This window comes from Chiloscyllium plagiosum, unplaced genomic scaffold (genome assembly GCF_037043375.1).
Source record: "Chiloscyllium plagiosum isolate Xiang-an unplaced genomic scaffold, Cpla_swu_hap1 HiC_scaffold_16, whole genome shotgun sequence".
Classification (NCBI taxonomy): Eukaryota; Metazoa; Chordata; class Chondrichthyes; order Orectolobiformes; family Hemiscylliidae; genus Chiloscyllium; species Chiloscyllium plagiosum.
Window position 1 is genome coordinate 52,168,446 of NW_028270154.1, and position 22,657 is coordinate 52,191,102.

Sequence of the window (22,657 nt, forward strand, 5' to 3'; positions counted from 1 at the left end):
TGTGTTAGGTGGTGGGGTAGATTCCAGCAAAGCCCCTCCAAGAATCTTCCAAAAGTTTTGAAGATAACTTCTGGTCAGTTTTCATCTCTCTCACTTTGTTGAGAGGATTTGCCGAAGATTGATTATCCATGTTTTTACACACATGCTCTTGGCATAATTTAACCTAAATCAGCAGACTGTGAAGTTTCAAAAAGCTCTGAAAGGTCTCGAGCCTGTATGATTCTATCTGAGCTCCCTATTGCTTAGGTGCCTCATTGTTGCTGTTACACTCAGTAGCAAAGTGTTCTTTGTTAAAAGTTAAATATTTGTATGCATAGGTCTACTTCTCTGTTTATTATGAAGATATATAAATCTAAGAATCGGGAGGAGCAGAGGGACCTCAGTTTGTATGTACAAATCATTGAAGGTGGCTGTACTTCTGAGTCTTATAAATCGATGCATAAGAGTGGAGAAGCAAGGAAGTTATGCATCTGTTTTATTAAAACTCATTCTCGATTAGAATAATGGATTCATTCACTGCACCACACTTCAACAAGAAGGCGAATGTATTAGTACACGAGACGTGGGAGCAAGGGTAGACCATGTGACCCTCCAAGTTCTAAATGGTGAAGCAGACTATCATTGCATACCTTGGACTTCAGCTCCCCTTTCATTCCTGCTTTCCATATCCCTTGATTCCTTTAGAGACCAAATTCTGTTTATTCCAGCCTTGCATGTAATCATGATGAGGAGGTGCTGGTGTTGGACTGGGGTGGACAAAATTTAAAAAGTCACACAACACCAGGGTTATCGTCCAAAAACGTATATTTGGAAGTACCAGTTTTTGGAGCTAACTTATGGGAGCAGTGCTCTGAAAGCTGGTTCTTCCAAATAAACCGTTTTGGACTTATAAACTGGTGTTGTATGATTTTTAATTTAAATGTTTTTAACTTAAAACACGCTTAAACTTTTGCTTAGCCTTGAATCTATTCGGATTTTTGATCACCATGAGTTGAGTAGTCTTGAAGGGCCAAGTGTCCTACTCCTGTCCTTTTTTATATTCTTATTTTCAGCTCATGTGAAAGTAATAGCATCATTACTATGCTGTTTTCTTTTCACTTAAATCAATAATGGAGAAATTAATAAATTCCTAATCCCAAATGATTGGCTGCTTAGCCTGAGACCATGCTCCCGTGGTATAGAGTCCCTAACCAGCGGAAACAATCTTTATGCCCATCCAATCAAGCCACCTCAGAATTTTGTTCCATTACAATAAGACCACTTCTTGTTCTTCTAAATGGCAGAGAATACAGACCCACATTGCTCAATCTTGCCAGAAGACAAAAGCAGTTACTTAATGAGCCTTTAATGCATTTTTCCATTATAAGTGTATTTATTTTTCCCAAATATGGAAATCAAAAATGAACATTGTGCCCCAAATGTGGCCAAACCAAAATCCTGCATGATTGTAACAAGATATCTTTATTCCTCTACTCCAGTTCCTTTGTGGTAAAGGTCAACATACCATTTGTCTTTCTAATTGCCTGCTGTAGTTGCATGCTAATTTTCTGTACGAACCTACCCAAGACTGTTTGAACATTGACACTTCAGTTTCACAGCTTTAAAAGAAAAATTCTGCTTTCATTGTTACGTCCAAATGAATAACATTAAATATCCATGCGTTATAATCCATTTGCCATCTTATTGCCTACTTGTTTAAAATATCTATCTTCTGCAACATTTTCAGGTTGTCTTGTAGCTTACCTTTCCACCTAGCTTTGTACTACCAGTAACCTTGGATACATTACTCCCTGACTCTGTGTCTTCATCAAAGCCATTAATGTAATTTGTAAATAGCAGACAGAGTGCATTGAGCCTTGTGACATTCCACCATTCACTGCCTGTTACTGAGACAATGCCTGGTTAATACCTACTCTTTGCTTCCTATCTATTAACCAATCCTGTATCCATGCTCTAACATTATTCCTAACTACATGAGCCTTCATTTTGCCTATTAACCTTCCATGCAATACGTTATTGAATGATTTTTGGAAATTAAAATATATTTCAACTGCTGTAAGGCTACAGGAAAAAGGCAGAGGAGTAGCACTAGGTGAATAACTTGCAGGGACACAGCATGGACACGACAGTTGAATGGCCCTTGGCCAAAAGGCCAATTCCATTTCCCAGAAAGACCTGCTAATGTGTAGTGCGAGATGCGGCTCTAGATTCAGGCTCATCAGCCACATGAGGACCCACAAAACCCATGACCAGTGACACAAATTTCCTCAGTGGAGAATTATACTTGTTTATGAGTGATTGCTGATGATATTATAATTCAGAGGACGGGCTTGACGTGAGATGCTGAGCCCTTGTGGGGGATTCTAGTACTAGGGGTCAGATTTTATGAGTAAGGGTTCTCCCCTTTAAGTCAGAGAAGACCCTTTAAGTCTTTTCTTAAGGATCATTATTTGGCATTCTCTTTCCCCATCAGCAATGACAACTACATTGTTTAGCCTTAAATATATACAGATTTTTGATCAACATGAATCAAGTAGTCTTGAAAGGCCAAATGTCCTACTCCTGTCCTATTTTATGTTCTTATTTTCAGCTCATGTCCAAGCAATAGCATCATTACTATGCATTTTTTAAAACTTAAATCAACAGTGGAGAAATTAAGAAATTCCTAATCCCAAATGATTGGCTGCCCTTGGTTACATGGCCATTTTACCAAAATGATATCATCTAAGCATGTTTTTTTTTAAGTATGGAGTCATAGAGATGTACAGCATGGAAACAGACCCTTCGGTCCAACCTGTCCATGCCGACCAGATATCCCAACCCAATCTAGTCCCATCTGCCAGCACCCGGCCCATATCCCTCCAAACCCTTCCTATTCATATACCCATCCAAATGCCTCTTAAATGTTGCAATTGTACCAGCCTCCACCACTTCCTGTGGCAGCTCATTCCATACATGTACCACCATCTGCGTGAAAACATTGCCCCATAGGTCTCTTTTATATCTTTCTCCTCTCACCCTAAAACTATGCCGTCTAGTTCTGGACTCCCCGATCCCAGGGAAAAGACTTTGCCTATTTACCCTAGAGAGACTTTCTAGTAGAGAGATTGCAATCCAATGCATATTCCTTTCAGTTGAACACTAGGACAGGAATATATTGAAATCTGTGGTGGGTCAGTGTGTTCGGTATAGGCCATTTTAAGTTTCTGTGCTCCCGTTTCTACCATGTTTTATGACCAAGGCTAGAGGAATGCACTATTGCTGTAATTGCACTATTCCACCAGTCACTACACAAAATAAAAATAGTTTTTTCCAGTTACTAATGGCAAATTTAGTTACATTATCTTTTCATTAATGAGATCTATCAGCCGTGTTTATTAAGAAACACAGTGTTCAATAAAGGTGCAATAATTGGTTAACTCACACAGTCAGTAATATAGAAGAATAAATACTTATTTTTCTGAATATCCCAAAACACACACACTCTTCATGAATAGAAGAATAAGTAGCAATCTCTCTGCAGAGATTGACAAAGTATTTTTTTAGAAAGCCAATGAGTTGGAGGTAAAAGATTAAAGCATAGGATATTCCAGAGTCTGAAGGCCTGGCACATGTGGCCGAGTCACTAATCATGTGGCATCATCTTTGGAATTTTGCAGATATATCTCATCAGGAAATACTATTTTGATATTCTATCAATCACTATTGTAAATAAAAATAAAACAGATTCCACCCTGAAAATAAGGAAGTTTTTCTTTTCAGAAATGGGAGTGATTGGCTGAGCAGCTTGTCCTTAGCATACTTTCCTCCAACTCCTCCAGATAATATCAGAATGTCGACAAGCTTATCACTGTTCAAAACAGCTCCAGCAAGGATCTACATCAGAGTAACCAGACATCATCAGTCATGTGATTTCTGGGAAAATTCTTTCTTTTAAAAAAAAGCTCAAAATCCTTAGTGATTTCTTTTAATAATCTCTTTTGAAGTAACTATTCCTGGTATTTCCATAAAACCTGAAATAAATTCACTTTTTCACTTTCTTCAATATTTAAGTCCACCTATTGAATGTAAAGTGTTTTAGTAACATGAGTTAAAATCAGTCTCAATAGTTTCTCATGCTAATCTTTAATTACAGTAGTTTATTTTGTCAAAAGGCATTTTTCTAATAATGCGTAAGAGCTGTTAATCCACACTTAAAATGTATTTTGTTGATTGATATCCTTTCCATTTAAAGTTCATTACACAGCAAGTTAAAAGATTCTATTAGTTTTTTTTGATAACTTATACCATTTTCCTTTCAAATACATAACTCTGAAGTCAATGATTGTTGTATTAAATTCTCAATGTATTGATTTACTATTGGTTCTATATAGTTTTTTTTCATCAGCTGTATTCATTATAGTACCACTTGACCATCCTTTACTGGCCATACACTCTGATGAATGTCTTATCCATTTTTAAACTGAGATGTTAAGCTGAGGTATGTTTGCCCTCTCTCGTGGACTTCAGGGTAGCCATTCATCCAGTTTTGTGGTCCACTGTCTGCTCTTCGATTTTAAACTGGATTTCTTATTGTCTGGTATTTCATTTTGCAATTCCCAGCCTGAGGCAGCTATTTAAAATCAAAATTGTTTGTCCTGCCTGTGCATACAAAAGCTCTGTCCTGCAAAGATCCCATCCTTGTCTACATCCTTATGTCCCATTCCTGATGTATTGCTTGCACTGCATACAACTTGGATGTAAAGCCATAGAGTAGCTGCCTGAGATATGAGTATCCACACACGGCTTGATTGAAAACAACATTTTTTTAAAAACTTCTTTGACTTTTTGAACTCTTTCATAGTCAATAGCACTGGATTTATAAGTGAATCATACTATTGTATACTGTATATTCCAGTATACAGTCAATCAAAAAATTTCAATTAATGTTTGCATAAATTTCAGAATTTTTACTTTTGTGTGGGAAGGATCAGGGTGTGTGGGGTGAGATACTGAAAAGCACCCTGTATCCTACACAGGAACAACTACACACTTGCATATGACTTGTCAGTATTAAGATTTATACTGTTATTCTGTGAGAAATAAAATCCCAAACTCTTTCTAAAACAGTGTTTACAAAATATGGAAGAATGCTGCTACATTAATGTCAATGTTCTTACTTGAACAAGCTAATAAAACTGCATCTACTCCCACCTGCAGCCTGACCCAGTTGCCAAGGTAGTGCATTATTCACTGACAGATGTAATAGAAAGCCTATTACCTCAGTCAATTTATTTGACCTGAGGAAAGTGAGCAGGAACCAACTTCAATCAAAGAATACTTTCTTATTGAACGTAAGTGTTTCCTTAACAGCTTAGCAGATATACATAATGAGTAATAGAGCTCCATTCACCTAGGAGATTTAAGTACAGTCTTTTCTGTGTAAAATTTAACTGACCTCATCCAAGCACTGTAAAACACAAGCTGGACCTCGCCTTGGTCTCCCTTGGCTAGGAAATTGGCTAAGGGCCTTAGTTTTGACAGCTACCCAGCACCCTCTATTGGAGGTGTCTGTGTAAGTTGAATGAGAAGAAGTGTTCAAGAAATGTTGTTCAAAGTTAAAAAGCATCAAAGACTGAAACCTAATGTCATTTCAGGACTTATGAGAGGCCACTGAGTCGTTATCCAGCAAGGAGATATGAAGAAGAAGGGAATATTGATAAGCAAGAAGAAGCAAACGTAAATTAACGACAGAATTTAGAAATAAAACTGAGATAAATAGATATTTTATTCAGTACAAACACTTTCAAGAAATTATATTATTTACACAGAATATTAGCATTTTACTAAATTTTTACTGTGTTAGGAAACTAATACAGCTGTTTTCAAATAGTGAAGTGAAAACAATAATGTATGTTCATGACCGTTTTATTTGTGGTTGGTTAAACTGAGTCACACACTAACTCGTAAACCTGAGTCATTGCTGATATGTTCCCTGTACCTTATTTGTTTATCCCTTGGGCCACAGCAAGTTTGATGAATAAATGCAAACAATTATATTTTATGAAATGGCAAAAATTTCTTTTTAAATTGGAGGGGGAATGTCTTATGATGTTATATACAAAATATAGCCTATTTTCAAGTCATGAATTACTATTTCAGGAATGCAAGGAGAAAATACTCATTAAATGAGTGGACATATAAGTCCCAAACTGATAAAGTAAATGTTCTGCTTCAAATTTGATAAATAATGTATAATTTTAATGTTGTTTTTCCTTAGAGAACACTTCATTACATCATCACTTCTGGAATGTTTGCAATGTTAGATGTGTTTAGGATTACACAATGGTGAATACAGCTGACTCTTTATCCAACCATTTCTGTTGGAATAATATAATCAGCTGGGATGATTAGGAACTTTGGGAAAAGCTGAGCTTGAAAGTGTACCTGTTTGACTGAACTATCCTGGATTCCTGTTTTACAAGGACAATAATTTGGAGTTGGGGACCGCATGTAGTGTGTCAAAGTTTGCAACTTACACTAAGTCGAGTGGCAGAGCAAAGTGTGCAGAGGACTGTGAAACTTTGCAGAGGGGCATTAGATTAAGTGAATGGGCAACAGTCTAGCAGATGGAGTACAATGTTAAGAAATGTGAAGCCTTTCGTTTTGGTATGAAAAACAATAAAAAGAACTATTATTTGAATGGTAAAGAATTGCAGCACGCTGCTGTGCAGATGGACCTTGGTGTCTTTGTGCATGAATCATAGAAAGTTGGTCTGCAGGTGCAAAAGATAATTAAGAGGCAAATGAAAGTCTGTCCTTAAATGCTAAAGGGATTGAGTTTAAAAGCAAAAAGGTTATGTTGCAGCTGTACTGGGTGCTGGTGAGGCCACATCTGGAGTACTGCATGCAATTTTGGTCTCTTTACTTGAGAAAGGATGTACTGGCACTAGAAGGGGGTACAGAGGAGGTTCACTAGGTTGATTCCAGAGTTAAAGGGGTTGGCTTATGACGAGAGACTGAGTAGACAGAGACTATATTCATTAGAATTTATAAGAATTTGGAGGGGATCTTATCGAAACATATAAAATTATCAGGGGAGCAGATAAGATAGAAGGAGAGAGGATGTTTGCACTGGCAGGTGAAACTAGGACAAAAGGGCATAGGTTTAAAATTAAGGGGGGCAGATTTAGGACCGAAATCAGAAGGAACTTCTTTACCCAAAGGTTTGTGAATTCCCTGTCCAATGAAGTATTTGAGGCTTCCTCAGTGAATGTTTTTAAAGCTAAGATAGATAATTTTTTTGAACAGTAAAGGAATTAGGACTATGGTGAGAGGGCGGGTAAATGGAGCTGAGGCCACAAAAAGATCAGACAGACTTAAAGGTACAGGTGGCCTACTCCTGCTCTTATTCCTTATGTTCTTGACTCATAACATAGAAGATCAGGGATAGTTTCGATCACTCACAGTGCAGACACTGTTTATGTAAGTGGATGACAAGCATCTTCATTTGACTAAGCTGCAAGAAAACATTTTGTTCAGAGCAGTGGCTGAGCTTCAAATCTGATGTGTACACCCTGATTTTTTTTTATTAGCCGATTGTAATGTAGATTGTGGCCCCTTTTTTATTTTTGAGTTACAGCAATTTCTTGACGAATATCTTGTAATGTGAATATTCATAAAATGTTCAAGCTTGGTTTTGCAACTTTCAACACATAAATGCCCATCCTTTTATTGTTGCATTTCTATAGGTATAATTAATTCCTCTCCCTCCTGTTTCAAACACAGTGAGTCATACTGGGGTGTGGTTTTGCATGGATGCTTTCTAGTTTGTGTTTCACTGTTTCACAGTGAATCTTGCTACAGTTTAATCCTGGATATGTTTGATGTATAGACTCGTTACAGTAAATGTCCTTGCTTGTGAGTTTTGGCTGCTTTTTATTGCTTCCTAGCCTTTGAATGTGGAACTGGATCAAAATCAGATCCAATGATCTGTTTGGTTCAATAGCGAACAAAGAGCTTTTTTTCAAGAAAAACAGTTTGTATGTCATTCTCTTGATTTTGCAGCCAGTTAAATTTAATTAAACTGTGATAGTGAAGCTCTGAGAAATGCTATAGAGATTAGAAAATCACAGGGTCAATTCTGGATCTGTGTTATTGTCAGTACTAAATCTGTAGCAGCACTTCAATTAGCCTCAACATCTATGGGTCATAGGGGAGAATATGAGAGAATCTTTCCCCCTTGCAGGTGCTCTTTGACCCATGGTGGAGGGTCTGCATGTGTGGACATCTGGTAAGGATAGGAACCAGAATAGCAGTGATGCTGCTCAAATCTGTCGACATTCATTGTCTAGGATCACATCATGAGACAGAGGCGACAGAGTACCCAGTGATAAGTCAATGCCAGCAGGAGAGGAGGGCTGTATTGTTCTGTGAAAAGAGTGGAAGCAGCCATAAATAACCCAAAAGAAGAATAGCTTACAGCAGCTTTCAAACTGTTTGCACAAAGAACTGATTTGTTGATTGACTTCAGTCTGGGTTTTTATTTTAATTCTTTGCCTGGCTTTATCCATAGGTACCAACTTAAACTATGACATTTGTTTTAATTTTAATATGTAACATTTATTGCAGGTGTTACGTTTGCAGGTAATACTTTTATTTAGCCTTGGATGAAAATTGCGTATGTACTACTGCTGAATTTAGCAAATGTTTGCCCATTAAATGATTTTTTTAGGGGGGGGGGGCAATATGCAACTGATACTTGCTCAACACTAGTTATTTGATTACTGTATTCTGAAGATCAGGCCTGATTTAGACTGGGAAAAATTCTAATGACATTGATGACTTGAGGATATCCACAATTGTGGGAGTATTGTACTTTGTTTGAAATTCTGTTTTTGAGAAGGAGATAAATGCCTGTTTTGAGTACGTGCGCATTTTAAACTTAATAGTTAGTTTTTTATTTTCTCAATTTTTTTGAAGACAAAATAAAAACAGTTCCCTAATCGCTTTTCTTTCCATGTGAGTGAAAATGAAGAACAATGTCTATTGTGTTATGGACTAGGCCAGATCACTCTCAACATTCTTAAGCAGGCAACCCAGACCAAAACTTTGCAATTTGTTTCGGTAATTGTACATTAAGAATTACCCCGAATAAGCTAGCTAGGTTGACTGCTAGGTTTTAATACAGACAGAAATTTATTCACAAAATTACACAATGAAACGCAAAGAATAGAATAAAGAACCCCTAGAGAACTCAGTTAAGACTAGAATGGTGCTGGAAAAGCACAACAGGTTAGGCAGCATGCGAGGAGCAGGAAAATCAACACTTTGGGCAAAAGTCCTTCATCAGGATCAGGAAAACCTTTCTGATGAAGGGCTTTTGCCCAAAACATCTATTTTCCGGCTTCCTGGATGTTGCCTGATCTGCTCTGCTTTTCCAGCACCACTCTAATCTCCAGCATCTGCAGTACCCACTTCTGCCCTACAGAATCAGACGATCCAAACTAGACTTAATTATGCTATTCTGGATATACACAACAGTCCCAATAAGCAAACCCTCTTGAAACACAGTTTAAAAAAACGGAACAAGTTAGAAAGGCAGACAGAGAGTTTGTTTCCACACAGCTCACTGTTGAACTCCCAACTAATTCTGAACTGAACTAAACTACTCAGCTGGAGAGCTGACCACTCCCCTTTCATTATACAGGTCACTTCTAAAACATGACCACTTTGGCCTGAAGTCTCATCTGTTTACATATAAACAAAAAAGCCTCTCAATACTCTTATCTCTGTACCAAACCAGATTAATCGGCACTGAGAGTGGTTCATTACCCCTCTGAAACAAACCAAGGTCATAGAATCCTTGAGAAAAGGAACAGCGTTTAGAAAAAACAATTGTGACAATTGTGTCTGTAAGTTGATTACGTGGAAAATTTATCCTGTCAAATTGTATTGAGGTGCAAGTTTTTGCATCCAATTTTTGACACCTATTGTAATGTTAGAAATTTGGCATATGTATTTTAAATCACCCAATCATTCCAAATCCAGGTATGCATACATTTTTTTCAGATCTGTCAACTAACTATGTTGTTTCCTTAACTAGTTACATGTTGATTAATGGTGTTTGTCGACTTGCATCATGTTCTAGACGATGAATACATTGAAATCTTTTCAGAGAGTGAGTGAGAGGTGTAAGAGTGAAAGATATTGAAAAGGCAGTCATCTGAAATTCTGTTATAATTGAAATGATGGGATATTTGCCAAATGACTCTGGCTCTGCTGTAATCACTTGCCTGCTGGGATGTTCACTTAAGGAAGAAAATCCTAGCAGGTTGTAATTGTGATTGATCTGAAATTGATGAGTTCCGCTAAATAATACCAAAAGTTTTTAAAAATTGCACGATTAAAGTTGTTCATCTTTCAAAACAAAATATATTAAAATCATTGCCAGATATATTCTGAAGTGTGTTACCACTTGGTGTGAAAACATCAGAACTTTTTTATTTAATTATACAACTAGAATGCTCAACTGCTTTTAAACAGAATTATTTAAATTCATTAGAAGCTTTTTCATTTCTCATTTATTATCTTTTATTTTCTTTAAGCAGGAGAGCTGAATTCATCTTTTCAGTACCAGGCAAGCCTGCACACTTATAATTGTAATGAGGAAGGTGACAACAAGGTAGGTGCTTCAGAATACATTTTAGGCCATGTCCATTATTATAACTGCCATTAATAAATCATGTTTTCAGGTGTGTGGGGAAACTAAATTGTGTAGCTTTTGTTAAATGTGCAGTAGCTTGATGTTGTGGTCTAATAATTATTATTTGAGTCATCCTTTAAATACAGCACTTGACAAACTTTGCTGTCCAAACACTAATCAAGGGAAATATGCAATTTGTAGGAATAATGATAAATCATCAAGCTTACTTTTAATGCAGTGCTGGCTGCAAGATACCACCCAACCCCATAATCCCCTCTGATTCTTCTTCTCTGGAGTTTTGCCTTTTTGTAACAACTGTATTTATAATAATAATTTAAAAATAAGTACTTTATATTCCATTCTCAAACCCTGTAATAAGGCAAATCTCTAACTTATTAATCTGCAAACCACCAGGATGAAACAGGGTTGAACAATTCACACGAAGGAATGTTCATACTTGTTTTATCATTCAAATCCTGATGCAAAGGAACCTTTACAAACCTCATTGTAATTCACTGTACGCACATTACTAATGGAGTTACTGCATGTAGGAATGAGACATCTGTTAATTTGGAGGTGGAGGTCAGTCAAAATTTGCTTTACACAGGCATGTGCAGACAAAAATGGAAATTAATTAATCAGAATTTGTATAAAAGGGAGATCAATGGACATATATGAAAAGAGAATAAAATTGGGTGGGATGTAACAAAACTTGCATAGAATGCTATATATTTAAGTATGACTGAGACAATGTTACCTCAAAATGTGGAGGGAAAAGGGTCATTGAATATTTTTAAGACAGATGTGGATAGATTTTTGAGAGGCTGGGGAATCAAGGATTATTGACGTCGATGGGAATAAGAAATTTGAAACCCAAATAGTCTACTTCTGCTCCCATTTCATAAATTTGTAATGACTGAGTCTATCTGCATCATATGTATCAAATAAATACACTTTAAAGTTTAAATACCATCTAGCCATTCTATACTCTTATGAAGAATTATTTTCATCTGTAATATTTGATTAGTATAGTTAAAAATTAATTTTGGGTATATTTATTTTCAAATCATTGGGTCTATAATATATATATGTATGTATATATGTATGTGTGTGTATATATATATATATATGTGTGTATATGTGTGTGTGTATGTGTGTGTGTATATGTTTATGTGTATATATATATTAAAAATAAATATATATATATATACACACACAGTTTGGTATGTTATCTGGTTCAAACAACTGGTGGTTTCAAATCTGTTCCATGGGACATTGCCAGGATACTGAGGATTTTACTACCCTGCACCTGTTGTATATTAACAGTGCTGGGAAAGTGTTGGGAATTAATGAACATCAGAATCACTGAAGATGCAAACAGTATTTGCATGACAAAAGCCAAAAAATTATCAATTCAATTCAATGATAATTTTGAGGCCAATGTTATCGGGTCACAATTTATTAACAATGCATCATTTGATAGAAGCTTCCACCACTGAGAGTAATTTATTAGGTTTTGTCAATAGGCCAACATCTTGACAGCCAGATTAAACATTGGTCTCTCAGTGGCAACATGGAACACAATTAGCAGTTGCTAGACACAGCTTTTTTTTAATATGGGTCAAAACTTAATAATTAAATAACTCACTAGATTTAAGTATATTGGCAGCTGTATTTGGGAAAAGAGCAATGTTTATTCATTTTAGAACTTCACATTGTGTCGTGATAATCTGGTAGCATTACAAAAACCAGCAAGAATACAATATCAATATGAGAACTATCGGGACTGGACAAATCGTGCAACAATTTAATCTTTCAGTGCCAACTTGCATTATTAAAGTACCTTTTAACACACACACTGTTCCCAACTGATTTATGCCTGTGAAGATAAAAATGATGATACACAAAAGGAGAGGCCAATGGTGATATATGAAAGGAGAATAAAATTGGATAGAATGAAACACAATGACTGATATTCAGTCTCGTCATTACCTTTGTCTTAATACCAATCTCGGAGCAACAATTTCTTTTGCAAAAAAATTCAATTTGCTATGAATTTCAGTATGGATCTCCAGTGTGTGTTCTGGGAACTTTTGTTTTATATACGTATTGTGTGATGTAATCTCGAGCTTGAGTTGAAACTAGCTAACTGTCACTAAACTCTTACTGGGTAGAGCAATGAAACTTTCACTCTATTAATCTCGACTGAAATCAAATCTTGGATCTAATGATGAAAGGACCTTTGTGCCATACTAATGGACCAGCCAGTTTCCTCATTTTGAAGTTTAAGTGGGTGGTGACTGTATTGACACAAACTTAAAGTTTAAAAGGATCCATATTCAAATCCTTTTAGAACTTGGTGCTTTTTCTCGCTCTTCATGTGAAACTCATCTAATGATGAGTATGAATAAAAATTAAAAACATTATGAGCTGCACAATGCATGATTGCCTTGATATGAAATGTTGTGCCCTCCAAAGACTGCTGGGGGAATATATAGTAGGCACTTGGCCTCAGTTTATTCAGCATACTCTCTTGGTTATAAAGAGGCATTACATCTGCAAAAATAAATATTTGTCTCAGTGTCAAAAGATGCTGAGTGATTTTTCACTTTTTAAAATGAGCTAAACCAACAAAGCTTGCAATTTAATAATTAAGCATTAATCTCTTTTGTTAGTTATTTTTGATTACCCTATTTTCAACTCCATCAATCATCCTTGTAACTGGTTCTCTTTTCACATTTTTTCATAAGTGCAGAATTTTGATTTTTAAAATAGATCCATCGATGAATAATTATTAAAACTTTTCATAGAATCCTACCAAGCATTGGCCATTGGCCAGCTCTTTGAAAGGGTTATCCAATTTAATTACAAACTGTAGTTTTGTAATTTAAATCTAGCAAAATAATCTTCAAGTTCATGTCCAATTAACTTTTCATGTTTTCCATGGAATCTAAAGTCATTCATCTTCTAAGGACATGTATTCAAGATTTTAATAACCCCCCTGTGTGGCAAACAAAATTCTTCTTCTCCCTTCTCCTTTATCTTTTCAGTTTTGTGTGCTACTTTAAATCTTTGAACTCTGGTTGCTAACACATCTAGACTGGGATTGCTGCAGAGGTGAGGGAAAGAATGAAAGCGAAAACCTTCCTAAATTGGAGCAGGTTTGAAGAGCTTTCTGCTAATTTTATTTTTTTTTGTCCTTGTTAACCTACCTGTCCTGGCTGCATATGTTCATGATGCTAGGAGTGACAACTGCATAGTCCATGTGGAAACAAAATCCTATCTTCGCATTCGGGATGCTCTCCATTGTATTATGCTGGATGGGATACATTGAGAAGAGATTTAACAACTTAAATCTGGGTTTTATTTGGCACTGTGGGCCATCAGCAATAGTGGAATTGTATCAGTTACAATCTGAAACCTCAGAGCACTGCATAACCCTAGCTCTACCATTCCATCAAACCAAGATATCAATGCAAGTGAGCTCTTAACTTAGTGAAACTACATCCCACTTACCAGAAGCAACATGTGATAGAGCTAAGAAATCCTGAAATTAACACATCAGATCAAGTTCTGCAGTCCACTCATGGATGGTGGTGGACAATTAAACAACTAATCAGAAGAGGAGGCTCCTCGAATATCCACATCCTTAATGATCAGTGAAACAGGACTTTAATGCAAAAAACAAGGCTGAAACACTTGCAACTGTTTTCACCCAGATGTACTGAGTGGATAATCCACCTGTACCACCCCCCCAAGCTCTCCAGCGTCACAAAAGCTAAACGGCCAATTTGATTAATTTACATTGTGACATCAGCAAGTGGATGAAGGCACTGGATATTGCCAGGTACTGGATCCTGACAACATTGTGGCAATAATAGTACTGAAGCTTTATGCTCAGAATTGTCATGCCTCCAGCCAAACTGTTGCAGTACAGTGGCAACACCATTGACCCGACAATGTGGCAAATTGCCCATGTATGACCTATGCACAATGCAGGAAAAATCAAACCAGTCATTTGCCACCTAGCAATTAACTCTTGAACAGCAGCAAAGTGATGGAGTGTGTTATCAACGGTATGACCATTTGCACAGTGATAACTTACTTGCTGATACTTGGTTTAATTCTGTCAGGGCTGAAATCAAAGTGAAGTGAGAGCAACTGCCCTTGGTGCCAAGGCGTAATTTGACTGAGTTGGTGTGACGAGGCTGAGTAAAACTAGCGTCAATGAGAATTGGTGGTCTGGGGGCAGGTCTGGGGGCCACTTATTGGAGTCATGCATAACAAAGGTCATTGCGGTTATTGGAGTCCAATCATCACAGCCTCAGAACATCACTACATGCATTCCTCATGGATGGGTCCTTGGATCAATAATTTTTGGCTGCTTCAACAAGACCTCTTCTCCCACCACGAGGGAGTGTTCGCTGTAGATTGCATTATGATCACTGCCATTTATGACTCCTCAAATATTGAAGCAATCCATGTCAATATGCAGCATGACCTAAACAACATTCAAACTTAAGTGGCAAGTAACATTCTAACTACACAAGTGCCAGGCAATGATTATCTCTGGCAGGTGAGGATCTAATCATTTCAACATTATATTCAATTGTATTACTATTGTTGAAAGATGCACTGTCAATACCTTAAGGGTTACCACTCTCTTAAAACCTCAACTGGACCAACCTTAAGTGTGATGGCTACAAGAATAGTTCAGAAGCTGGGAATTCTTCATCAAGTACCTCACTTCTGGATTCGCACAAAGTTTGTCCAGAAGGCTCAAGTCAAGAGTTTGATTAGATTAGATTCCCTACAGTGTTTAAATAGGCCCTTCGGCCCAACCAGTCCACACTGACCCTCCGAAGAATAACCCACTCAGACCCATGTCCCTCTGACTAATACACCTAATAGCATGGCCAATTCACCTGACCTGCACATCTTTGGACACGGAGGAAACCCACGCAGACACAGGGAGAATGTGCAAACTCCACACAGACAGTCACCTGAGGCTGGAATTGAACCCGGGTCCCTGGTGCTGTGAGGCAACAGTGCTAACCACTGAGCTACCATGCCGCCCACTTACCTGGCTGAGTGCAACTTCAACAACATTCAAGAAGCTTGACACCAGCTACAACAAAGCAGACTGCTTGAGCACCATCTGCCAACTTAACCTTTCAGTTCTTCCACAGATGAACAATGGCTACAGTGTGTGCCACATATGTAATTTATAACAGAAACTTGCCAAGTGCCCTTTGGCGTCACTTTCCAAACTTATGATTCTCCAACCTAGAAGACAAGAGCAACAGTCTTGTGGAACACCACAACCTGTAAATTTCACTCCAGTCATAACCAGCGCTGACCTGGAACAATATTGCTATTCCTTCACAGTCAAAATTTTTACCAATAAACTGCTGTGGTTCAAGTATGAAGCTCACAGTGGCCTTTAAGGTCAGTCGGGAATGAGCAACAAAAATGTTGGCTTGCCAGCAATGTCGACATACCATGAAATAATTGCAAAAGTGTTGCTCCCTACCAAGTCATTATTTGGTATTAATCTTGTCGTATTTTCTTGAATTTTGGAAATCCAAGTACTCTCCATTTCCCAGTTCATCTTTATCTTTCCTACTAGCTGAGTTCTCAAGAAAATCTAATTGCTAAAAAGAATTTCTCTTTTTTTTCTCTCTCACTCCCTCCATTCTTGAATAAGAGGTTTACATTTGCCAACTTTTTCAATCTGCTGCAACCATTCTAAAATCTGGAGAATTTTGTAAATTCATAACTATGATCCACTAACTCTGCAACAATCTATTTTAGTACCCTAGGATTGGCCATCAAGTCCTGGGGATTTATCAGCTTTTAGTCCCTTAATATTGTCTAATTTTGTTTCCTCTGATATGAATTCTGTTCAGTTCCTCACTCTTTTATTAGTTCCTTGCTTACCCTCTATATCTAGAATATAATGTGTCTTGTACTGTGAACACAGACACGTTTGTTCATCGGGGGAGAGAGCAGAGTCAACATTTCGAGTCCTGTTACTGTTCTTCAGAGCTAGATATGTAATTCTGGAGGAATTGAGTTTCTCCAACAATTTCTGTTTATGCTTGTTTCAGATCTCCAGCATCCACAGTTCTTTTGTTTTATGTAAATTTGTTCAGCATCTTGCTGTTTCCTCATTTTCTGTAATTTTGTGCTACTCTGCCTGTCATGGATGAATGTTTACCTTAGCTATTGTACTTGTTATATGCTTGTGAAAGCACTTCCAATTTGTCTTTGTCTTTTATATTTCAGGCTGGTTTACTTCCATTTTCTTCCCTGCTAATCATTTTTTTTTGGTAGACTTGCTGGCTTCCAAACACTCCCAATCTTAATACTTACTATGATTTCCAATATTGTTACCCATTTATTTTCATTAATTAATATTTTTAATTTCCTTGGTAAGCCATGAACAGATCTTTCTCAAGAGTTTTTGTTCTTTAATTGAACATACTTTTGTTGAACAGTTTGAATAGTGCCTATATATACTTCCCATTGTTAATTTTCTGCCTTAACTTCTAGTTTTTTTTCTAAACAAGTGTAGCATACATCGGTCTCCGCTCAAGCCTACCTTATTGTCTTTGTTTGAGGTTCTTGTTTGAAGCAGGAGTATTCCACCATCAAATGGAGGAATTCATTAACGTTATGACTTTTTAAAAATTTACTTATACAGTGTGTGCTTTCACTAGCTAGCGCAGCATTTTATTGCCTATCCCTAATTGCCCTCTAAAAGAGATGTTCTTGGGCTGCCTTCTGAACTGTAGCCATCCCTGTAAGAGAAGTATATACACAGTCCTGTTCAGAAGAGAGCACTACAATTTTGATTCATCGGGTGTAATGGAATGGCAATATAATTCCAAGTCTGGATGGTATGTGACTTAGAGGGGAGTTTTGAGAAGATTTGTAGCTTAGATTGAGGTTTTGGATGTAGGTTTGCTCGCTGAGCTGCAAGGTTCATTTCCAGACATTTCGTTACCTACCTTCCTGAGGAACAGGAAGTGACTTCACAGGAAATGACATCATCACAGAAAATGACATCACCAACCCAAACATATTAATAGAAAGCAGGAATTTTTAGCTTTGCTTTGCCTGAGGTCCACTGAAGATGTTACCTAGTAAGATAACAAAATATCTGGAAATGAGCCTTTCAGTTCAGCAAGCAAACCTACATCCAAAAACTTAGAGTGGAGCTTGCAGTTGTTCCCAAGCATCTACTGCCCTTGTTCCACACTATCAAATAGTTGAGGTCACAAGACTGCAAGATGCTGTTGACAGAACCTTGCTGAGTCACTGAGATCAGAGTAGCTGTTACTATGAAATTACTAATCAAACTTGCCTCCTCTCACAACATTGATCTAAATAACTTGATTCCTATAGTTCTACGAAATTGTCAAAAGGTTTCTTCAAATTCATCTGCAGGCTATCTTTGCCAATTTCATTCATCTCGACCCCTCATAATTATGGCTTTATTTTAAATTCCAATTATTTCTTGATTAATGTTCTATCCAATTCTATAACTTCTCCAAGTTTTCAGACTGTTTTTATTTCGAGTCTACATCAATACTGATTTTGTATTTCTTGATCTTTCAAGCTGAAATCCTTTCTTTCTCAATTCTTTGTCATCCTTGATTATCAAAGCTATTCCTCCCTCCTTTTCCATATGTTTGTTGATATAATACCAATGGGGAAATCATAAACCAAAATACCCACAGTGACCCTCAAATGAAGAGGTTGCCAACAAAATTCCATTCTTTGTTTACTTTAATATGGAGCCAATACAAATTGCACGTGGATTTGCAGGCAAAAGATGCTTCAAATGTAAATGTATACTTCACTTTGAATGAAAATGCAATCATAAGCATTCATATTGGTCCACGTTTTCACAATATGTTGCTCTTTGATCACTTCATCTGTGTGGAGACTGCCTTCACCCTCTGGTAGCTCTGCATTGTGACTGATGCTCTGCTTCTTGTCTGACCATACTTCCTCCCAGCTGGAACTGCTCCCAGACAAAGGATTATCAGGTCAGACCCACCAACAGCTCTTACTATCCAAGGAAATTTCTTGATCTTTTGCAGTTGCTGCAAACTTTTATAGAGTCATAGTTATACGGCACAAAACAGACCCTTTGGTCTAACTCATTCAGCACCGATTAGATATGTAAAATTGATCTGGTCCAATTTGCCAGCATTTATTCTTTTCAAGTATTCTTAAAAACAATTAGATTCCACAGTCTTTTGAAGAAATTACACCATCTTGATTATTACTGTAATACTTCTTAATCAAAGATGGCCACATTCACTTTTTGAAATATTGTAACTCTGGAATATTTATTTTCCAAATTTGGTCTCCATGTTACCACATCTCAGTAATGATTAAATCAATGCAATTTAATTATCTGAAACAATGGTTCATCTATCTTGTTAAGAATATTTGGAAAATTACTCTTTGTATGTACCTTATTTGCTTTTGCACCATGAGTATTAAAATCTCTGTTCATTTACATCTTTACTACATGGTTTTACTTATTCAGTTTGCATTGGAAACTGGACTGATAAACCAGGTGTTACGAAGAATGTTCCAGTCATGCACAATGAAATCCCACAATAGTAGTAGCTTTACCAAGTAGTCTCTACTGGTGACTGCTTCACTAATGCCCTTTTAAAGAAGGAAATCTGATATGCTTGTCTGGTTGAGCCAACCTACAACTCCAGAACCACAGCAATGTAGTTGACCTGAGGTGCTCTCTGAAATTGTCAAGACTATCATTTAGTTGTCTACAGGCATTGCTGGGTTTCAGGGTGATGCATTGTAAACACTTTGGATAACAAATTGCTGGCCTTGTCAGCAACACAGGTCTCATGAACCAATTTTTAAAATGAACTTTTCTCTTTAGATTTCTATTAAAGCTTGCATTACCAAATCCCTCTGTCCAACTGGCATTTGAAGATCGATCCACAGACTGGTCTATACAGGTTTTCAGACAGCATCAGGAGGTGGAGAAGTTGACATTTCTGGTTTAACCCTTCTTCAGGACTTGGGATGGGTGTAAGGGGAGCTGCAGATAAAGGGAGCTGTGGGGGGGGGGGGGGGGGTGGTGGTTGCAGGATGGGGACAGGTAGAGGATATGGCCTAGTTGATCAATAGGAGGGATGACTCCGGTAGGAATGGAAGGGAGGGGGAGGGGCTGGGACGTTTCCAGTGTAATCCTGGCATGCTGTTCTCCCAGCCTCCTGCTTGTCTACCTTAGATTCCAGCATTTGCAGTTTTTTTGTCTCTATTTCCAGAACATTGATCTGAATCTTGGTGAACGGGACCCATCTGAATTTAACAGTTCTCACTTTTCCTGAAATCCTGTGCAGGTGTCCCATGAAACAAAATCCTTTCTTCCTATGCGACTCTTTGAGTAATGCTTTTCATTCTCAGTTGCATTCAGCCCTATGCCAGTTGTTCCATGGCTGCAATTGCAGTACAGAGACTTATTATCTTTCCATTCTTCAACTTTGACTTTTAACCTTGAAGTCTGTCATTTGCAAAGGAAATTTGTTATCTGCTAATATTTCCATCAATTATACTGTGGAAAAAATCTATTTTGTAACTGTAGTATTATTAAATGGAGCAGGTCTGTCAAAACAGCAATTGACACTCTGCATTTCTTTTTATTTTTATTGGTTTCCCTTGGAAGAACTGTAAATAGTTAATTATTAACCAGCAGCACTTGTTTGCAAATAAAGGCTACTTGTTCTTAAATTTCTCATGATGCATTACCTTTCTGACCAAGATTTATTCTCCTTTTATTATTTTGATCTTAACATTACTTTTCCTGCTTTTTCCCTCTTTGTTTGCTCCTCTCTATTTCAAAGTAGAGTTCCATGGATTATAGACATTCTCCCGTACTCAATCTAAATTTGCTGAATTTGAGACTTATTATAACCTTGATCTAAAGTATACATTTGTGCACTTGCAGCATGAGGTCCTGGTGAATTATTAAAAACCAAAAACCCTGGTTTACTCCCCCACCTGGACTTTCCCTGGAGCATTGGAGGCTGATGGGTGACCTTCATAGAGATTTATAAAATCATGAGTGGCATGGATAGGGTAAATAGCAAAGGTTTTTTCCAGACTAGGGGAGTCCAAAACCAGACGGCATAAGTTTAAGTTCAGAGAAGGCGGCTTTAGCAGGGGTCAGAGGGGCAACTTTTTCACGGAGAAGGTGATGTGTTTGTGGAATGAGCTGGCAGAAGGCGTGGTGGAAGCTGGTACAACATTTAAAAGACATCTGGATGAGTGCATGAATAGAAAGGGTTTAGAGGGAAATGGGCCAAATGCTGGCAAATGGGACTGGTTCAGTTCAGGATATTTGGCCAGTGCGGATGAGTTGGACCGAGGGTCTCTTTCTGTGCTGTATGACTTTGAGTGTAACTGTAATTTTCCTACTGTTAATCTGGCTGACATCGTCTAACTCAGTAAATCAGGGTTCAAACCTGGAGCAGAGCTGATCTGATTTGTATCAGCTAATCACTGCTAAATTCAGTGAGTGCTCAGAGAAGCTTGCTGTATTTGTTTTTTTGGCCTATGTTGTACCATTTGGCTGTGCAAATGTTAGAAACCAGCTTTCAGTTGCTGGTCAGCATTGTTTTCTGAATACACTGAGAAAACAAATCAGCCCTTATTCACCTTTTGCCATTTAATTTGAGGGACTGCTACATTTGTCAGAAGAATAAATTACCTCTGTTAGAGCAGTTTGGGCAGTACACTAACCAGTGAGTCTGAATCATGAAGATGAGAAGTTCTCATCATTCTGCTTCCAGATCTCTACTGGATTAATACGTATCAGCAGAACAGCAACACAGCTCTACCACAGGCCTTGGTGCTCCCAAGGTTCAGAGAGGTGGCAGAAAATTAACTGTCTTGGCGTTTCATCTGGTCATTCCTGCTAGAGAGGCTGAGTATAGACCTTGAGTTTAGACATTTCAGATTGAATAAGATGACCTATTTTGACCATGGGAGCATTTGCTCCATAACAGTGTGTTGACAGTAGGAAAGCTGGCGAATTTGGTATCTATGTAGGTCAGGTTCCAAATGCATAATTGTGAGTATGTTTCACCCACTAACACAGCATGTCACAAAATGGGAAGTATCTTGCATATTTCAAAAAATAGCCTTCAGTGCCTTTTGAAATACCAAATTAATAAGAGTTTGATGGAGAACAAATCCTGTTTTATCAGTTCCCCGTCCAGTAACATTGTACATTCTAACACCAGAATTGTTAAAAACAGAAGTAGTTTTAAGACCTGAAAACATGGACTTCCCACTAATATTAAAGGCTGCACGTAGTACAGTGGGCATCAACTTTCTAAGCACCAATTTCTCTAAATCTTCCTTAAAATTTTTTCATCCTTTGTTTTATGTGGCTCACCCAATTGTTTTTGTACTTGCTTTGATGTTAAGCACTTCCTTCATAAAGGGTGGTTATTTAGTCTAACTTTTTTAAAGAAAACTGAGGAGGAATTAATAGATTTTGAATGCCTTTAAATTGAACTTTTTTTCTGATTGCCGCATTAAGATTTAGTGCGGACTTGTGTCCTAATTAGCAGCAGAAAAGTTGACATAATTCTTTAGTTTTTGAATTGTTGCCTCATTTGAATACTCTATTGAGCTATTTCTATCAATGGTAGACTTTCCAATGAAGTTCTGATGTCCTTGCTCTGTTGTCCTTTATTGCTTGCCTTGATCGATAATCAGAAATGTTTTGGTTTTAATATGGCTTTGAATTTTCAGATAACATGAAAGAAATTGTTAACTGTAATGAGTAAAATAATTGGAAGGTAAATTAAATGAATTAACAAATGTTAAGGCGAATATTATTCACAAACTATTGTTTTCAGTCACCACCACTGACTCCTTCCCACTTCCTGACAACATTGTGGGAATGAACCA

The 22,657-nt window shown here is 37.4% G+C and overlaps 1 protein-coding gene across 3 annotated transcripts in view; it reads left to right on the plus strand.

Moving 5' to 3' along the window:
- rnf44 (ring finger protein 44) overlaps positions 1–22,657 on the plus strand; it is a 150,532-nt gene that overhangs the window by 8,175 nt on the left and 119,700 nt on the right. For 2 of the 3 annotated variants that reach the window (XR_006313614.2, XM_043703738.2), the window contains exon 2: positions 10,587–10,663. Coding sequence is in view for 2 of the 3 variants with exons in the window: in XM_043703738.2 (XP_043559673.1) it covers positions 10,587–10,663 (77 nt within the window). In the remaining variant the exon portion in view is untranslated. The remainder of the gene's footprint in view (positions 1–10,586; positions 10,664–22,657) is intronic. The other variant, XM_043703739.2, reaches the window with a different exon arrangement.